Source organism: Ranitomeya variabilis, chromosome 2 (genome assembly GCF_051348905.1).
Source record: "Ranitomeya variabilis isolate aRanVar5 chromosome 2, aRanVar5.hap1, whole genome shotgun sequence".
Taxonomy (NCBI): Eukaryota; Metazoa; Chordata; class Amphibia; order Anura; family Dendrobatidae; genus Ranitomeya; species Ranitomeya variabilis.
In genome coordinates this window covers 494,281,490-494,301,308 of record NC_135233.1, presented here as the reverse complement: position 1 = coordinate 494,301,308, position 19,819 = coordinate 494,281,490, and the positions used below count along the sequence as shown (strand labels likewise).

The 19,819-nt window shown below is 43.7% G+C and overlaps 1 protein-coding gene across 1 annotated transcript in view; it reads left to right on the top strand.

Moving 5' to 3' along the window:
• Positions 1-19,819, top strand: part of LOC143806932 (PRKC apoptosis WT1 regulator protein-like) — an 85,093-nt gene that overhangs the window by 29,427 nt on the left and 35,847 nt on the right. Inside the window, exons 2-3 of the mRNA XM_077287996.1 lie at positions 6,934-7,320; positions 14,389-14,457. Of these exons, the coding sequence (XP_077144111.1) occupies positions 6,943-7,320; positions 14,389-14,457 (447 nt within the window). The 5' untranslated portion in view covers positions 6,934-6,942. The remainder of the gene's footprint in view (positions 1-6,933; positions 7,321-14,388; positions 14,458-19,819) is intronic.

Here is a 19,819-nt window from a genome sequence, read left to right as displayed (position 1 = left end):
CTACTCAATATAAATATTTACATATTCATTATAATTATGTTTTATGAATATTAATTGTTTCACTTAATATTTTAAGTAAGTGAAAATCCCCCTATATACATTATGAGCCCGCACACAGCCTCCTATATACAGTAAGCACCCCCACACAGCCCCTATATACAGCATGAGCCCCACAGTCTCCTACATACAGCATGAGTTCCCACATAGCCTCTTATATACAGCATGAGCCCTACAGTCTCCTACATACAGCATGAGTTCCCACATAGCCTCTTATATACAGCATGAGCCCTACAGTCTCCTACATACAGCATGAGTTCCCACATAGCCTCCTATATACAGCATAAGCTCCACATAGTCTCCTAAATAGAGTATCAGCCCTACGTAGACTTTTAAATACAGTGTGAGCCCCTACATACTGTAGCTACATCCATATATGTACAAAATTCCCATAAGCATGAAAAAAAACACCACATACTCTCTCCCGTTCCCCCGGCGCTCTGCCTCTGCCCCTGCCCCTGTCTACAGTGCACAGCTGACGCAATGAAATGACATAATCACCTCAGCTGTCTCGCAGGCTGATTGGTGGAAAAAGAGGCCACCAGTGTATTTATCACTGTCTGTATTTAAGCATTATGGACAGTTGGCGGGGGGCACACTGCAGCCAACCCCTGCTAAACACCTACCACTACATAGTGACTGAATTATACCATTAAACTGTTGCTTCTTAAAAAATACTATAAAAAGACCAATACAATAAAGTGACTGTATAGTAGCAGACACTGATTTTAGTAATATATACTGACTTAGAGTGGACATTTTATTATTTAAATTGTTATCTTTTCTCATTTTTGCATCTTGTCAAACCGCTATGGCGACTTTTTTCCAACCTCAGCTTGTCTGCAGAGTTTACAACACAGATATACTTTACTTCTCAGATTTCCAGGCCCATCCCCACCTATTCTCTGACCACTCAAACTCCATACTGTATCTTGCTGCTACCCTCAATTTTGTGAATTGCTGCTTTATTTGTCCCATTACTGTACAATGCTGTGTGGTACAGTGACCATAATACTTAAAACATATTGTCTTTACTATATTTGTACCCTAAAATGTAGGGACTGTGCAGTATAATGCCCCCAGGAAAGTGGTAATGCTTCTACAACCCCTGGCAAAAATTATGGAATCACCAGCCTTGGAGGATGTTCATTCAGTTGTTTAATTTTGTAGAAAAAAAGCAGATCACAGACATGGCACAAAACTAACGTCATTTCAAATGACAACTTTTGGCTTTAAGAAACACTAAAAGAAATCAAGAACAAAAAATGTAGTAGTCAGTAATGGTTACTTTTTTTAACTAAGCATAGGGGGAAAATTATGGAATCACTCAATTCTGAGGAAAAAATTATGGAATCACCCTGTAAATTTTCATACCCAAAAATAACACCTTCATCAAATTAGATCTGCTCGTTAGTCTGCATCTAAAAAGGAGTGATCACACCTTGGAGAGCTGTTGCACCAAGTGGACTGACATGAATCATGGCTCCAACATGAGAGATGTCAATTGAAACAAAGGAGAGGATTATCAAACTCTTAAAAGGGGGTAAATCATCAAACAATGTTGCAAAAGATGTTGGTTGTTCACAGTCAGCTGTGTCTAAAATCTGGACCAAATACAAACAACATGGGAAGGTTGTTAAAGGCAAACATACTGGTAGACCAAGGAAGACATCAAAGCGTCAAGACCGGAAACTTAAAGCAATATGTCTCCAAAATAGGAAATGCACAACAAAACAAATGAGGAACGATTGGGTGGAAACAGGAATCAGCGTTTGTGACCGAACTGTAAGAAAACGCCTAAAGGAAATAGGATTTACATACAGAAAAGCTAAACGAAAGCCGTCATTAACACCTAAACAGAAAAAAACAAGGTTACAATTGGCTAAGGAAAAGCAATCGTGGACTGTGGATGACTGGATGAAAGTCATATTCAGTGATGAATCGCGAATCTGCATTGGGCAAGGTGATGATGCTGGAACTTTTGTTTGGTGCCGTTCCAATGAGATTTATAAAGATGACTGCCTGAAGAGAACATGCAAATTTCCACAGTCATTGATGATATGGGGCTGCATGTCAGGTAAAGGCACTGGGGAGATGGCTGTCATTACATCTTCAATAAATGCACAAGTTTATGTTAATATTTTGGACACTTTTCTTATCCCATCAATTGAAAGGATTTTTGGGGATGATGAAATAATTTTTCAAGATGATAATGCATTCTGCCATAGAGCAAAAACTGTGCAAACATTCCTTGAAAAAAGACATAAGGTCAATGTCATGGCCGGCAAATAGTCCGGTTCACAATCCAATTGAAAATCTTTGGTGGAAGTTGAAGAAAATGGTCCATGACAAGGCTCCAACCTGCAAAGCTGATCTGGCAACAGCAGTCAGAGAAAGTTGGAGCCAGATTAATGAAAAGTCCTGTTTGACACTCATTAAGTCCATGCCTCAGAGACTGCAAGCTGTTATAAAGGCCAGAGGTGGTGCAACAAAATACTAGTCATGTTTTGGAGTGTTTTTTTTTATTTGTTTGCTTTTCATGATTCCATAATTTGGAATTTGGAGTGTTTTTTTTTTATTTGTTTGCTTTTCATGATTCCATAATTTTTCCCCTATGCTTGGTTAAAAAAAAGTAACCATTACTGACTACCACATTTTTTGTTCTTGATTTCTTTTAGTGTTTCTTAAAGCCAGAAAGTTGCCATTTGAAATGACTTTAGTTTTGTGCCATGTCTGTGATCTGCTTTTTTTCTACAAAATGAATCAGCTGAACGAACATCCTCCAAGGCCAGTGATTCCATAATTTTTGCCAGGGGTTGTATTTACCTAAAGTCATCCTTTGACAACCACAGTCACCGAATCCTCTTATGTCCTCCATGCAAGAGTGGGTCACTGCAGATGGTGAAATGCCATGACATCATTGGAAGTTGTCATCTTGTAGAATGCAGGGCTGGTGATATATAACTCTTTTTATTATTATTTGGACACAGCATGGTGTTATTTATACACTTTAAATTGGTTTAATTTGGGTTTTGAAGAGTTAGATTTATACAGCACATAGCAGTAATATTTGGAAACTTTATGGCGGTCATTTCTTAGCTTAGTGAGCTGGATGTTGTTTTTTGCCAGACGAATACAAACAACCATACCTATTGTCATTGTGGTGTCACAACTCTTGGGTATAACTGCTGTGGGGAGAGCTGCGCGCCACAGCAAGGGAGCTGAGAGCAGAGCGGCGGGGAACTCACCAGGTAGCAAACAGGACCTGAACCACGTGACAGGTGAAGGAGGTGGTCGAAGGCAGCACCAGACACCGGAGTGCAGAGGAGACGATCTACACTGGAGAGTAGTTAAGCGTTCCAAGATCAAACCAGGAGATAGTGAGGTAACCAAGAGTGAGGCGGAGGGATAATCAGAAAGGGAGCCAAAGGTCAGAAAACCAGCAGAACAAACAAGAAGAGTAAAGGTACCGTCACATTAAGCGACGCTGCAGCGATATCGACAACGATGCCGATCGCTGCAGCGTCGCTGTGTGGTCGCTGGAGAGCTGTCACACAGACAGCTCTCCAGCGACCAACGATGCCGAAGTCCCCGGGCAACCAGGGTAAACATCGGGTTACTAAGCGCAGGGCCGCGCTTAGTAACCCGATGTTTACCCTGGTTACCATTGTAAATGTAAAAAAAAAACAGTACATACTCACCTTCTGATGTCCGTCAGGTCCCTGGCCGTCTGCTTCCCGCACTGACTGTAAGCGCCGGCCGTAAAGTAAAAGCAGAGCACAGCGGTGACGTCATCGCTGTGCTGTGCTTTACGGCCGGCCGGCGCTTACAGTCAGTGCGGGAAGCAGACGGCCAGGGACCTGACGGACATCAGAAGGTGAGTATGTACTGTTTTTTTTTTTACATTTACAATGGTAACCAGGGTAAACATCGGGTTACTAAGCGCGGCCCTGCGCTTAGTAACCCGATATTTACCCTGGTTACCATTGTAAAACATTGCTGGCATCGTTGCTTTTGCTGTCAAACACGACGATACACGCCGATCTGACGACCAAATAAAGTTCTGGACTTTCAGCAACGACCAGCGATATCACAGCAGGATCCAGATCGCTGCTGCGTGTCAAACACAACGATATCGCTATCCAGGACGCTGCAACGTCACGGATCGCTATCGTTATCGTTGCAAAGTCGTTTAGTGTGAAGGTACCTTAAGGCACGGAGCGCAAAGCAAACAAATACAACCGAGCACACCCTCAAGTGATTCACAGAATTGTATAACATTTGGCTAAATCAATGGAAAATTACTGCATTTTTTGGACTATGAGAGGCACCGGACCATAAGACGCACCTAGGTTTTAAAGGAGGAAAAAAGGAAAAAAATTGAAAGCAATTCTGTACTGTCATATCCCATATCCTGGTATATATGGTCCCCTCATCCCCATTCTGATACACATGACCCCCTCATCCCTATCCTGGTATGCATGGACCCCTCATCCCTATCCTGGTATGCATGGCCCCCTCATCCCTATCCTGGTATGCATGGCCTCCTCATCCCTATCCTGGTGTGCATGGCCCCATCCTTATCCTGGTATGATTGGCACCACCCTGGTCCTGGAATGCATGACCCCATCCCGGTCCTGGTATGATTGGCCCTATCACGGTCCTGGTTCAATTGGTTCCATCCTTATTCTGGTATAATTGTCCCCATCCCGGTCCTGGTTTGATTGGTCCCATCCTTATTCTGGTATAAATGGCCCCATCCTGTTACTGGTATGATTGGTCCCATCCTTTTTCTTTTATAATTGGCCCCAACCTGTTCCTGGTATGCATGGCTCCATCAGGAAAGATTAAAAAAAAAACCATTATACTCACCTACACAGCACTCCCTCGCAGTGTCCTGCTCCAGGGTCAGCAGCTACTTAATGCTTGTAAGCAGCGCATGGCAGAGACGTCATGCGCTGCTCACAAGCCAGAATACTCACTGGGACCGTTCATCGCAGAGAGCGGTGAGTATCCATTCCTCTTCAGCAGTGCGCATTGTCAGCCAGAGCCTTCCGGCTGGGGCCAGCGGTCACGTATGCCGATACTTAAGAGAAATGAATATTCAGAATATTTAAATATTTATTTCTCTTAAGTATCGGCACACGTGACCGCCAGCCGCAGCAGGAAGTCAATTGTAGGAGAAAATGGATCACAAAGTATGTTAAATAAATTCTCCTGAGTACACCAATGCCTTATATGTGGTCGAAAGCTACATTTGAGGAACAGTGCAAAGCTCAAAGGGTAACTTTCTAAGTTTTTACATCACTTCATAGATTTATTCCCATCTACACTGCTCAGTACTGCTGGGTCATACTGAAATTCTGAGAGCCCTGTGTATGGCAGCATGCATATGTAACTCTCATGTTAGCTTTTGACCACCAATGTCAAACTGCTTGCCTAGACACATACCAGTTTGAAATATCTCATTGGGTAAAATCAAACTGGAAAATGAGTGGAAATGAAAAGGAAAAAAACTTTCGGGCTCGGTTTGAAGAATTTCATCTGGAGCAAACATGTTCCTCATCATAGAGACAGACTATTGGCGCTTCGGGGTGGCCTGTGGGTAGGTCTCTCCTTGGTTTCTCTGGCTTAGAACAGGAAGATAAGACTCTGCCTACAGTCCCGCCCCAGAGCACGGGCATATCATTAACTGAAAACTTCGGATTACACAAGAACCACAAGACGGATTTCACACCCCAGGTATCATTTTTATTAGTGTAACAGCGCCAACCTGAGAGTGTTTTAAGTGCAATTGTTTTATATTCATTTTTTTCATAGAACATACATTTTATCCTGGTTTTGGGAGCTTTCTATTATAAAGTAGGAAATAAACACAATGAAGTATTTCTAAATGCTGGCTTTCAGATTAAATCTTTTTAAGGCTTCTTTCACATTTCCGTCGGTACTCGGCCGTTGCCAAGCGTCTGCGCAACGTACCGACGGAAGTTTGTGAATTTGTGAGTGACGTTTGCAGCGGATGCCTAAGGCTACTTTCACATTTCCGTCTTTTGCAGACCGTCACAATGCGTCGTTCTGTGGAAAAAAACGCATCCTGCAAAGTTGCCCGCAGGATGCGTTTTTTTCACATAGACTTGTATTACCGACGCATCGCGACGTATGGACACACGTTCCATACGTCGTGCACTGGATGCGTCGGTATTTGGCGGGCCGTCGTATTGAAAAAACGTTCACGGGAACGTTTTTTCGTATGTTGTGTCCTGCATTTTTTACTGCGCATGCCCGTCCGGAACTCCGCCACTCCTACCTGGGACTTTACAATGGGCAGCGGATGCGTTGAAACACTGCGTCCGCTGCTCACGTCACTCACAAATTCACAAACTTCTTTCGGTACGTTGCCCCGACGCTTGGCGACGGCCGAGTACCGACGGAAATGTGAAAGAAGCCTAACATATCCAGAAAAAATACCAGAAAGCTTTTTACTCTTCTTTATCTACAGTGTGCATTAAATGGTAAAACATTCATTTTAACAACCTGTATGTAATATTACATTTCCTCTACAGTGGGCAGCGATATAGCAATAATTACCTAATCATTATGGATTATAGAAGCTTTGATTTTACAATCTAGTATCATCAGAACCTGCTAATAATTGTTCAGTGATGGGAATCGACTTGCAGTGCCGCTAATGATCCAAAAAGCTGAAATGGCTTATGACCCTTTATTTTCAAGATCATTGGGGTCCCAGTGGCATATAGTAATGATATGCAATATAATTATATATTGGAAAGATCCCTTTTATAAAGTGTTTAGATTCTGAAAGCTGATATTGTTTTAAGATTCTGAGATTTATTCTGTATAACAATATTTTTTCAGAAACTAAAGATGTCCAAAGATAAGAAGGGTAATAGCACAGAGCAAGTCCCATTTATGGAAGAATGGAAAGCACGGAGAGAGAGAATGAGGCTACGCTCATCTTCTAGCCTTGCTGGGAGCAGGTCTGTAGATATCCAGGTTCAACAAGAAGTGGAGCTCCAAACACAAACCTGGTCCTCACATATAGGAAAAGCATCTGATACGGCTGTAGCTTCCAGAAAAGTCCAGTCTCCAGGTGCTTTAGATGTTGAAGCTCATGATCCAGTCACTTCAAAAACCAAGGAGAAAACAGGGAGTACACAGAAGAAGCATCGTACCCAAATTGAAAAAAGGAAACTTAGGGAGAAAAGACGACCAACAGGAATAGTTAATCTGATTCAAACAGTGGTAAGAGCTCATGTAAACTAGCTTTGCCTCCCCTTAGCTTAAAATATATTTTCTTATGTTTTCTATCTAAAAGGTATATACTGTATATATATTTATGAGCTTCTCAGGATTGCAATTGTAACTCCAAGATGGAAAAGATGTGGAATTTGGAAATCGCAGGATGGATAGACAGGTTAATGATGTGCAAATGATGAAAATGTGGAAACAAAACTTTCAAAATATCTAAATTTATTTAGCACCACCACAAATACACACTTTGGCTGCTATCAATGAAGTTCAGGGTCAGACTGAGGTGTCTGGGGCCCACCAGGGGAATGGACTCTAGGGGCCCACCCTACAGCTATATGCAAATATATCAGTCGTTATCCCCATTAAAGTGGAGCATCGACTGTAAAACACAGGCGGCTCCTGCACATCTCCTGTGCATCCCAATAACTGGGATGTATAATTATGGTAGTTTACATTAATGTGGTTCTTTCGTTAAAACAAGTTGTCTTGTCACCGATCCATGGGCTCCACAGGATAGATAATCACTTAGGTCCGACCATTAGGAACTGCACCGATCAGAAGAATGAGGAAGTTTTAGCATTGATAGGACACTTATCCCCATTTTAAAATGGAGCAGCAGGTGTGGATGTCTGACCGAGGCTCCATTCATTCTCTTTGGGGCTTCCATAAAAAAAACAAGAGCAGCCACTAAGGAAATTAATAAATCAGTGGTCAAGTCGGACATGCCACTCCAGTCTAATGGGGATAAAAAGTTCCACATTTTGCTGAATGAGTCCAAGCAGTCAGACCCCACCAATCAATATGTTACCACTAATCCTGTGGAGAGGTGATTACTTTTTTCACAGGACACCCCTGTAAGTGCATCTCCGCCACACAAAGCATTAAAGCTCTAATGGAAATAAAGAATCTTCTCCTAATTAATATCAGAGAGAACAAATGACCACCATACACAACACAATCCACTATACCAAGACCAATAATACCCCATGCGGGGAAGAAATACCACCACACCATGACCAGACCACATAGTGACCGAATAGTACTACATACAAGGGACAAATAGCGCCACACCATGACCAGATCATATTACCACCACATAGTGACTGAATAATATGACATATTAGGGCTGCATGGTTCAGTAGTTAGCACTGCAACCTTGCAGCGCTGGGGTCTTGAGTTCAAATCTCACCAAGGACAACATCTGCAAGTGGTTTTTATGTTTCCCCGTGTTTGCATGGGTTTCCTCCAGGTACTCTGGTTTCCTCCCACATTTAGACAGACATACTGATAGGGAATCTAGATTGTCAGCCCCATTGGAGACTGTGCCAATAATGTCTGTAAAACGCTGTGGAATTAATGGCGCTATATAAATTAATAAAAATAAATAAATATAAATATTACCAGCATATAGGGACCATATAATACCACATACAAGGAGAAATACTGCCACGCCGTGGCCAGACCACAAATTACCAACACATAGTGACCGAATACTACAATATTGACTATGAATACAAACCACAATACTAAGAACACTGTTATTACGACCAGTGACACTATACACAGTACCTCTGTATATAGTGTATAGTGCACAGGTAATACAGTGATAACCAGTGACATTATACACAGGAGCTCTGTATATAGCATCAATGTACAGGTAATACAGGAATCACCAGTGACATTATACACAAGAACTCTGTATATAGTGTCAGTGTACACATAATACATTGATCAATGGTGACATTATGCAAAGGAGCTCTGTACACAGTATACAGTATATAGTGTAAGTGTACAAACAACACACTGACTCACCGGTGACATTTGTAGTTGAAGTCTTTTATCTTCATCCAGTGCAGACCGCCATCACTTCTACCAGCAAGCACTCATCTCTGCAGAAAATAACACAATTAGCTAAAGCTGATCGCTTCCAGAGCACATTCCCCACTATTTTCCTCGACTTCTATACTATGTCAGATGAAGAAAAAAAAGACATAGTGCCACCCTACACTGTAGCAGGACCTCCTATTGTTCTCCCCATGGAAGACAGTAAGCTCAAAAGTAAATTACAGCAGTAATAATGTCCCCTGATTGGCCCGTACAGTAATTATGTCCCCACTTGCCACCATAAACCAATAATGTATGTTCCTCATCCTGACCTCAATACAGTAATTTTGTCACCCCTTTATTTAATAAGCTGCCAGATCCTTGGCCCCTTTATTTAATATCTCCATCCTGGACCCCATTGTCCACTTTAATAAGGTCCCTGTCCTGGGCCCCTTCCAATAATAATGTCCTCATCCTGGGCCTTATCCCTTTATTTAATGTACCCTCCCTGGGCCCTTATGTCCGCTCCTATGGCCACTACCTTGCCCAATCACAGAGGGGGGATTCTTCTCACCTTCTTGCGCCCCCCGGCATGCTCTTGTCGCTTCATATTAAGCGTGGTTGTTAAAATGGCTGCCGACTTCAGCTGTGACAGGGTGCTCTGCTCTGTGACAGGCCGCGCTCTGACGTCACATAGCAGTAACATTGAAAGGCCGCCGGCCTATCAAAGGCTGCAGGAGTCATTTAACAAAACTGCTATGTGACTTCAACACATGACTCGTCACAGAGCAGAGCACTCTGTCACAGCTGGCATTCAACTTGATGTGCGCTGTAGCCAGGATCATCTCCAGGTTTTCGTGGGCCTCGGGCGAAAGAGTATCAGTGGGCCCCTTTAACACATGCCAACATTTCTGATGCACAGATAAAAAATACAGGTATAGTACAATATATGGGCACGACATAGTCCTCCATACAGTATTATGGGCACCTCATAGTCCTCCATACAGTATTATGGGCAACCACATAGTGCTCCATACAGTATCATGGCCAACCACATACAGTAGAGACCAAAAGTTTGGACACACCTTCTCATTTAAAGATTTTTCTGTATTCTCATGAGTATGAAAATTGTACATTCACACTGAAGGCATCAAAACTAAGAATTAACACATGTGGAATTATATACTTAACAAAAAAGTGTGAAACAACTGAAAATATATGTTATATTCTAGGTTCTTCAAAGTAGCCACCTTTTGCTTTGATGACTGCTTTACACATTCTTGGCATTCTCTTGATGAACTTCAAGAGGTAGTCACCGGAAATGGTTTTCACTTCACAGGTGTGCCCTGTCAGGTTTAATAAGTGGGATTTCTTGCCTCATAAATGGGGTTGGGACCATCAGTTGTGTTGAGCAGAAGTCTGGTGGATATACAGCTAATAGTCCTACTGAATAGACTGTTAGCTGCTTTTTTCTTGCCATAATACAAATTCTAAGTAAAGAATAACGAGTGGCCATCATTACTTTAAGAAATGAAGGTCAGTCAGTCCATAAAATTGGGAAAACATTAAAAGTGTCCACAAGTGCAGTTGCAAAAACCATCAAGCGCTACAAAAAAACTGGCTCACATGAGGACCGCCCCAGGAAAGGAAGACCAAGAGTCACCTCTGCTTCTGAGGATAAGTTTATCTGAGTCACCAGCCTCAGAAATTGCAGGTTAGCAGCAGCTCAGATTAGAGACCAGGTCAATGCCACACAGAGTTCTAGCAGCAGACACATCTCTACAACAACTGTTAAGAGTAGACTTTGTGCAGCAGGCCTTCATGGTAAAATAGCTGCTAGGAAACCACTGCTAAGGACAGGCAACAAGCAGAAGAGACTTGTTTGGGCTAAAGAACACAAGGAATGGACTTTAGACCAGTGGAAATCTGTGCTTTGGTCTGATGAGTCCAAATTTGAGATCTTTGGTTCCAACCACCGTGTCTTTGTGCGAAGCAAAAAAGGTGAACGGATGGACTCTACATGCCTGGTTCCCACCGTGAAGCATGGAGGAGGAGGAGGTGTGATGGTGTGGGGGTGCTTTGCTGGTGACACTGTTGGGGATGTATTCAAAATTGAAGGCACACTGAACCAAGCATGGCTACCACAGCATCTTGCAGCGTCATGCTATTCAATCCGGTTTGCGTTTAGTTGGACCATCATTTATTTTTCAACAGGACAATGACCCCAAACACACCTCCAGGCTATGTAAGGGCTATTTGACCAAGAAGGAGAGTGATGGGGTGCTACGCCAGATGTCCTGGCCTCCACAGTCACCAGACCTGAACCCAATCGAGATGGTTTGGGGTGAGCTGGACCGCAGAGTGAAGGCAAAAGGGCCAACAAGTGCTAAGCATCTCTGGGAACTCCTTCAAGATTGTTGGAAGACCATTTCCGGTGACTACCTCTTGAAGCTCATCAAGAGAATGCCAAGAGTGTGCAAAGCAGTCATCAAAGCAAAAGGTGGCTACTTTGAAGAACCTAGAATATAAGACATATTCAAGTTGTTTCACACTTTTTTGTTAAGTATTTAATTCCACATGTTTTAATTCATAGTTTTGATGCCTTCAGTGTGAATTTTACAATTTTCATAGTCATGAAAATACAGAAAAATCTTTAAATGAGAAGGTGTGTCCAAACTTTTGGTCTGTACTGTAGTCCGCCATATAATATTATGGGCAACCACATAGTCCTCCATACAGTATTATGGCCAACCACATAGTCCTCCATACAGTATTATGGGCACCACATATTCCTCCATACAGTATTATGGGTCCCATATAATGCTCCTCCATACAGTATTATGGGCAACTCATAGTCCTCCATACAGTATTATGGCCAACCACATAGTGCTCCATACAGTATTAGGCCAACCACATAGTGCTCCATACAGTATTATGGCCAACCACATAGTCTCCATACAGTATTATGGGCCCCATATAATGCTCCTCCATACAGCACATCACGTGCCCCATGCAATGCTCCTCCATACAGCACATCACGGCCCCCTGCTCCACCATACAGCACATCACAGGCCCCCTGCTCCGCCATACAGCAGATCACAGGCCCACTGCACCTCCATACAGTATTGTGGGCTCCCTGCTTCTCCATACAGTATTGTGGGGCCCCTGCTCCCTCATACAGTATCCTTGGCCCCCTGCTCCTCCATACAGCACATCACTGGCCCCCTGTTCCACCATACAGCACATCACGGGCCCCCTGCTCCTCCATACAGTATTGTGGGGCCCCTGTTCCTTAATACAGTATTGTGGGCCCCGTGCTCCTCCATACAGTCTTATGGGCCCCCTGCTCCTCCATACTCCATACAGTGTTATGGGCCCTCGTTCCTCCACACAGTATTATGCCCCCCTGCTCCTCCATACAGTATCATGGGACGCCTCTCCTTAACGTAGTTTTATGCCCCCCCGCTCCTCCATATAGTCTTATGGGTCCCCTGCTCCTCCATACTCCATACAGTGTTATGGGCCCCCCACTAGTCCACACAGTATTATGCCCCCCTGCTCCTCCATACAGTATTATGGGACCCCACTCCTCCACACAGTATTATGCCCCCCCACTCCTCCACACACTATTATAGAGGCTGAGCGTGCTGTGATGATGTCATCGCACCCTCCGCCCTGAGACATCACAGAGTCAGAGGGCGCTGAAGACACTGCAGCTGCCGGAACGAGGAGAGGGGAGTATTAGAAGGGGGGCCCCGATACCAGCGCTGACGCGGGGGGGCCCCGATGTCAATTCTGGCAATGGGGGGACCACAAGTCACAGACCCCATACTCCGTGTCCCACCCCCCGCTCGCCCAGGGCCCCCAGCAATTACCTGGGTTCGCAGAGTGGTGCCGCCGGCCCGGGTCATGGCGACGGGTCAGGACTGTGTGCCTGCGCCTGCGCACACCTCTGCCACCTTCCGATTTAAAGGGCCCGTGTCCCTATTTTTTTTTTCTTCTTCCTCCTTCTCCTCTCTGGGGCCCACCGGGCATTTCACCGGTATCCCGGTGGGCCAGTCCGACCCTGATAAAGTTAATATTGTTCTGCCACACTGAAATAATTTGGGCATGGGAATCATCAAGTTTCCCTGCTGGCAGCTTCCTTTACAATTGCTGACCAATGATAGTGCATATCCAAACAATCAGAAGGAGTTTTCGAGACACTGGCAACAAGACAGACATCCAGTTACAGAAGATTCATTGACTTCATGCTACCTCTCTCAAAAGCTACTAAGGTGCAGAGCAAGACCGAAATGGAGGTCTTTCCTCTTCAGGAATGAGTCTCGCGTTTATCTTTGACACAGTGATAGCAGGAGATTGATCTGGAGACCATGTGAGCAATGTCATGAAGAAGCCTTAACAAGAGAATGTGAAAGGGTCCCAGGAGTTGTTTTGCAATTTGGCAATGCCAGGTGGCATGTTGCTTGGGCTACTGTGAGCAACCTGATTGGCCTGAACGTGCTACCATCTTCTGAAGCATCTCCAGTTTCCTCTACTATCGAACAATTTGGGACGTCATTAGTCGGCAATTGCAATGGGAGCTGCCAGCAGCGGAACTTGACGATTTCCTAAATGCATTCAGTGTGGCAGAACATTCCTTAGACAATCATTAACAACCTCATTGATAGCCAAGACGTGTACCTGTGTGTATTTCTTTCATTCTTTCAGCATGTCAATTCATTGTGCGGATTCTGCAGTGGTTTACACCTGCTCCATAATAGGAATCTGCAGGTGTAAAACCGCAGGTGGAATCTGCAAAAAAATTGCGATAAATCCGCGGTAATTCTGCAGGAAATCCGCAGTGTGGTTTACCTGCAGATTTACCAAAATCAGTCCTGAAAAATCTGCACCACTTTCTCAATGTGTGCACGTGGCCTTAATGAGAAATTTTAATCTTACATCTACTGATTCACTGACCTTCAAATTCCCGTAGCCACAGAATGTAAAAAAGGTTGTTTTTTGAAGGCAAAAATAGGTCTGCAAAACCAGCGCCATTCTTGTCCATAAGCAGTGTAAGGTTTTGCAGCTAATCCCTTTTCACCATTATTATACAAGAGTACCAGGCACAGCCCATGGCCAAGAGTGGTGTGGTTTTGGTAAAAGGAAACTACACCTGTTTCCAAAAAATCACATGCAATAGCCACATATAATGACTAAAGCTTAACATGAACATAACGTATTGTTGATTTGCAGGATCCTAATGAAAATGAGGAATATGCAAATGAAGAGAATAAAGAGCAGGAGCCTGTCATACAGACTCAGGTGAGGGAATATCATTACAACTGTTACCTGGAATCATCATCTCTTAGGCATCTGAGACAACTGGACCTATTATGCTAATCACGCTCTCATCAGATTTCAACCAGAGTGTGATCACAGTAAGATCCGATTTTCTCGGATGTAGAGAAGATGGAAAAAACTTCTCCCTCTTCTCCATCCTGTCAATCCTTGAAAATCAGCCCACATTCAGTTGTCATCTGAATGCAGACCAATTTTTTTGATGGACTTGTATGGCTCAGTGCAATTTGTATATGTGACTCAAATCACGCATGCTGCAATTTTTTTTCCCTAGACGGACTCAGTTTGAGGAAAAAAATGGACATTTGCAGGGCCCCATGCAATAGAATTGGTCCGAGTATGATCCAATGTTTTATTGGATCGCACTCGGATGATTAATGCAGTTGTCTACACTTACCCTTGCTATGGCTTCACATCCCCTGAGAATTACCACTTTCTGACAAAATATCTTGGCTTTTCTTTTCTCTCTCCATTGACTTGAGGAAGATAATCACTGACGTGCTTTCTAGACCACGGAGCATAACAAACATAGAATGTAAAAAAAAAATACTCCCATTACCACTCACCTATCCTTGAAGGAAATTATCCAGACCTTCAATGCCTTTTCACCTTCATCAGTCATGTGTATCCTCTTTAGCCTGCTTCACCTTAGGCTGCGACTTCCATCTGGACCAGGCCTCTGATGTGCAGCACCCCTGGGGACGCAGTCAGCGCCTCTGGGGATGCATGTTGATTACAGGAAGCTCCAGCCCAAAGTGAAGCAGGCCAAAGAAAAAATGAAGATGTATGGTGGACCAGACAGTAACCTTCTGGGGCAGCAGGACAGGTGAGCGGTCAGTATCATTATTTTCATTTTTTAACCTATTGTTGGCCCTCTACGGTTCAGCAAAATGGTGGTCACAGCTACAAGTGGCCTCCATATTGCTGAATTCATGAGGAGAACACACAATCTTTGTAAAATTTGAGGACAATTCAATTCTAGTCAAATAAATTAGATGAACTCTAATCGTAAACTATCCTTTGCATGATTTTATGTACATTTCTCATAATCATTCATCTACACCTGGCATTAAAATGTATGGCTTAAACAAAAGGTGAATAGAGTGTAACTCACTCAAGAGTTATTATAAATAGGGATGAGCGAATAGCTTTGGATAACTCCTTATCCAAATAGCTATAGTGCTTACCGAATAGCTGCATCGGGAAACCGGATACCTGGATCGCTCCCGATAATCAGCTGTATGGATCTGCAGCTGCATGTGTTGCGACTGTGTGATAGTCACAACACATGCATGGACATCCTGTTTGTTGGGCTCTCCATGCATGTGTTGTGACTGTCACACAGCCGCGACACATGCAGCAGCGGCACCGAACAGCAGATCAGCCGGAGCGCTCCAGGTATTCAAGTTTCCGATGCAGCTATTCGGTTAGTGCTATAGGTATTGGCATAAGGAATTATCCGAAGCTGTTCGCTCTTCCCTAATTATGAAGCATGTTCCAGTATCTCACCAGACCAGAGTATACTTTTAATATTTAATGGCCTTTTGCTTGATCTGGAGCCATGGCGACTTGATGGATGAATGATCTGTAGGAAGATCGATCTTGTGCAAGCCTAAATAAGTCGACCAGGGTATTCTCCACTGTTGTCTTGATTGTATCAAGCCATCCGGTTGCTGGTCTTCCTATTCACCTTGTTCCTTTTGTTCTTCCAACCATGATGTCTTCTCCAGTGATTGCTCTCCTTGTATGATGTTTCCAAAGTAGGCAAGTCGTAGATTGGTGATCCTTACTTTGAGTGACATGTCTGGCTTAATTTATTCCAAAATTGATTTGTTTGTTCTTCTTGCCATCCACGGTATTGATAACCTCCTTTTCCAGCACCACATGTCGAAGGCGTTGATTCTTCTGTCTTGTTTCTTTATCGTCCAGGTTTCACATTCATATGTTGCTACAGAAAAGACCAGACTATGTGCAAGGCATGTCTTCATTGCCAGTGAAATGTTCCTGGATTTGAAGAATTTGTCCAGTGACTTCACTGTTGATTTGCCCATAGCTATTCTCTTATTGACTTCTGGTGTCATCGCTGTATCTTGAGTGATCATTGATCTGAGTAGGTTGACGTCCTTTACAACTTCCAGTTTGTCACTGTCCATCTCAAATGTGTCCCAGTCGTACCTGGCAGTAGTCAATATCTTTTTTTTCTTTGTATTGAATAGGAGTCCCATGTTCGAGCTTTCCATCTTGACACTTCATAATCAGTCCTTCATTCCATCTCAGTTGGTTGCTATCAATGTTGTATCGTCTGCATATTTTAGATTGTTGATGTTTCATCCACCAATTTTGATTCCTTCTTTTTTGGCAAGTCCAGTTGTCCTGAAAATAGCTTCTGAATAGAAAAATTGAAGAGAAATGGTGACAAGATGCAGCTTTGTCTGACGCCTCGCTATACATTGGGTCGCCGTGTTCGGCTCGGACAGTTGCTTCTTGCTCGATGTAAAGGTTCCTAATGAGGCGAATCAGATGGCTCTGCAGAACCATATCTTTCATGGTATTACAAAGTTTCTGGTGATCAGCACAGTCGAAGGCTTTGCTGTAGTCAGTGAATCAAAAATAGATCTTCTTGTTGTATCCTTTGGCCTTTTCCATTATCCACTTAATGTCAGCAATCACATCTCTTGTTCATCTTCCTTTTCTGAATACTGCTTGTTCCTCTGGAAGCACTGTGTCAAAGTAGGACTGTAGCCACATTAGTCAGATGTTTCTATTTATTACTGAAGTACGATTGTTAACATTCCATACGTTTTTAACTAAAGTTTCTCTAAAAGATCTAAAAACACTAAAGTAGCAAACTATGTGAAAGCTAAAATTTGTTTCAGTCTCAAAACTTTTGGCCACGACTGTACAGCTACTGTTCTGGGAATTAGAAAGAAGATTCTCCACAGTAAAACTGAATGCCACATCCTCCAGGATATCTGCCTGGGAGCATGACCAGCAATACCACTCCATTGCGTAATATCCTATATATAGTTATACAGTACAATGTAAGCTGTGCAAAGCTGCACGCCAGGCTCTACCTAAATGCCTAACAATTGAACACAATAGTGGATCCAGTGCATGTGTTCCTTGAGTAGTACAATATAAAACACCCAAATAAAATTGTCCCCTGCATGCCTGTGCCACCATTACAATACAGTGACAGGTAGGGTTGAGCGACTTTCATTTTTTTAAGATCGAGTAGGGTTTTGGGAAACCCGATTTTGTCCAGAGTCGAGTCGAGTGCAGTCGGCCGATTATCGCTAAAAGTCGGGGATCGACCGAAACACGAAACCCAATGCAAGTCAATGGGGAAGCATAGTCGGCAGTGAGTGGAGGCCAGGAAAACACCTACAGTGCCCATTTTAATGCCAAAAACATCCATTCTTGTTTCTGAAGCTTGCCAATCTTAATTAACTGTATAATAATAGTTGGGCATAGGGAATTGGGGGAAAGTTGTGGGGGGAGTAGGGCTGGCTCAAGTTTTTCGTGGGCCCAGGAAATGCGGACTACGTCACGGCGGTGTTGCAGGGAAAGGTAAGTATTTAAAAGTTGCAAGTGCTGTGATCCTGAGCAAGCAGGGGGGGCCCACTCGTTCGCATTGCCACTGGCACAGGGCCCCTCAAAGTACGGCGGTGTGTTTGCATGGCGGGGGCGCCTCCCACCAGCAGCGACACTTTTGCGTACTCTGAGGGGCCCTGTGCCAGTGACGTCGCCAACGAGTATGCCCCCCCACCTGATGAAGGAACCTGCACTTTCATCTGCACCTTCCTCTTTGTCCCTGTGTAAGGTGGTATAACATGCGGGAAGGGGAACCTTACTTTCAGCAGGGTCAGATTCTGGCTGTGTAGAGTACAAGGGGAATGTAGTGGTCTAGGTCAATGTACCAGCAGACTCATTTAGCAGTGGCTGGGCAATGGGCAGGATGAGGAGGAAACAGATATAGGGCCAAAGAATAAAGTAGGCTACATGCAGTTCAAAATTGGTAACAGGACTAAACAGGCGGCATTGCTTTGTTCAGTGGAGTAGCAAACCCAAGAGCAGCAGACACTGTTTCAAGGGCCTAACCACACTAGTAGGCCAAATGCAGTTTAATATCTGATAGTATAGGGCGAAAGCCAGAATGTGGAAGCTCAGCTTTGTTCAGTTGAGGACAACACCAGGGAGGGGCAGACACCTTTAGTAGGCCGGAAAAGCCTATTGCATTTTTTAAAATGGTAATTTGGAGCAGAAGGTTGAAGCTCAGCTTTATTTAGTTGAGGGCAACACCAGGGAGGGGCAGAAGCCGTTAGTAGGCCCTAACCACCATTTTTTTTTTTTAAAACCACTTAATGAGAGCCGGAAGGTTGAAGCTCAGCTTTATTTAGTTGAGGACAACACCAGGCAGGGGCACACAGACAGACACCTTTAGTAGGCCGGAAAAGCCTATTGCATTTTTTAAAATGGTAATTTGGAGCAGAAGGTTGAAGCTCAGCTTTATTTAGTTGAGGGCAACACCAGGGAGGGGCAGAAGCCGCTAGTAGGCCCTAACCACCATTTTTTTTTTTTTAAAACCACTTAATGAGAGCCGGAAGGTTGAAGCTCAGCTTTTATTTAGTTGAGGACAACACCAGGCAGGGGCACACAGACAGACACCTTTAGTAGGCCGGAAAAGCCTATTGCATTTTTTAAAATGGTAATTTGGAGCAGAAGGTTGAAGCTCAGCTTTATTTAGTTGAGGACAACACCAGGCAGGGGCACACAGACAGACACCTTTAGTAGGCCGGAAAAGCCTATTGCATTTTTTAAAATGGTAATTTGGAGCAGAAGGTTGAAGCTCAGCTTTATTTAGTTGAGGGCAACACCAGGGAGGGGCAGAAGCCGTTAGTAGGCCCTAACCACCATTTTTTTTTTTTAAAACCACTTAATGAGAGCCGGAAGGTTGAAGCTCAGCTTTATTTAGTTGAGGACAACACCAGGCAGGGGCACACAGACAGACACCTTTAGTAGGCCGGAAAAGCCTATTGCATTTTTTAAAATGGTAATTTGGAGCAGAAGGTTGAAGCTCAGCTTTATTTAGTTTAGGGCAACACCAGGGAGGGGCAGAAGCCGTTAGTAGGCCCTAACCACCCTTTTTTTTTTTTAAAACCACTTAATGAGAGCCGGAAGGTTGAAGCTCAGCTTTATTTAGTTGAGGACAACACCAGGCAGGGGCACACAGACAGACACCTTTAGTAGGCCGGAAAAGCCTATTGCATTTTTTAAAATGGTAATTTGGAGCAGAAGGTTGAAGCTCAGCTTTATTTAGTTGAGG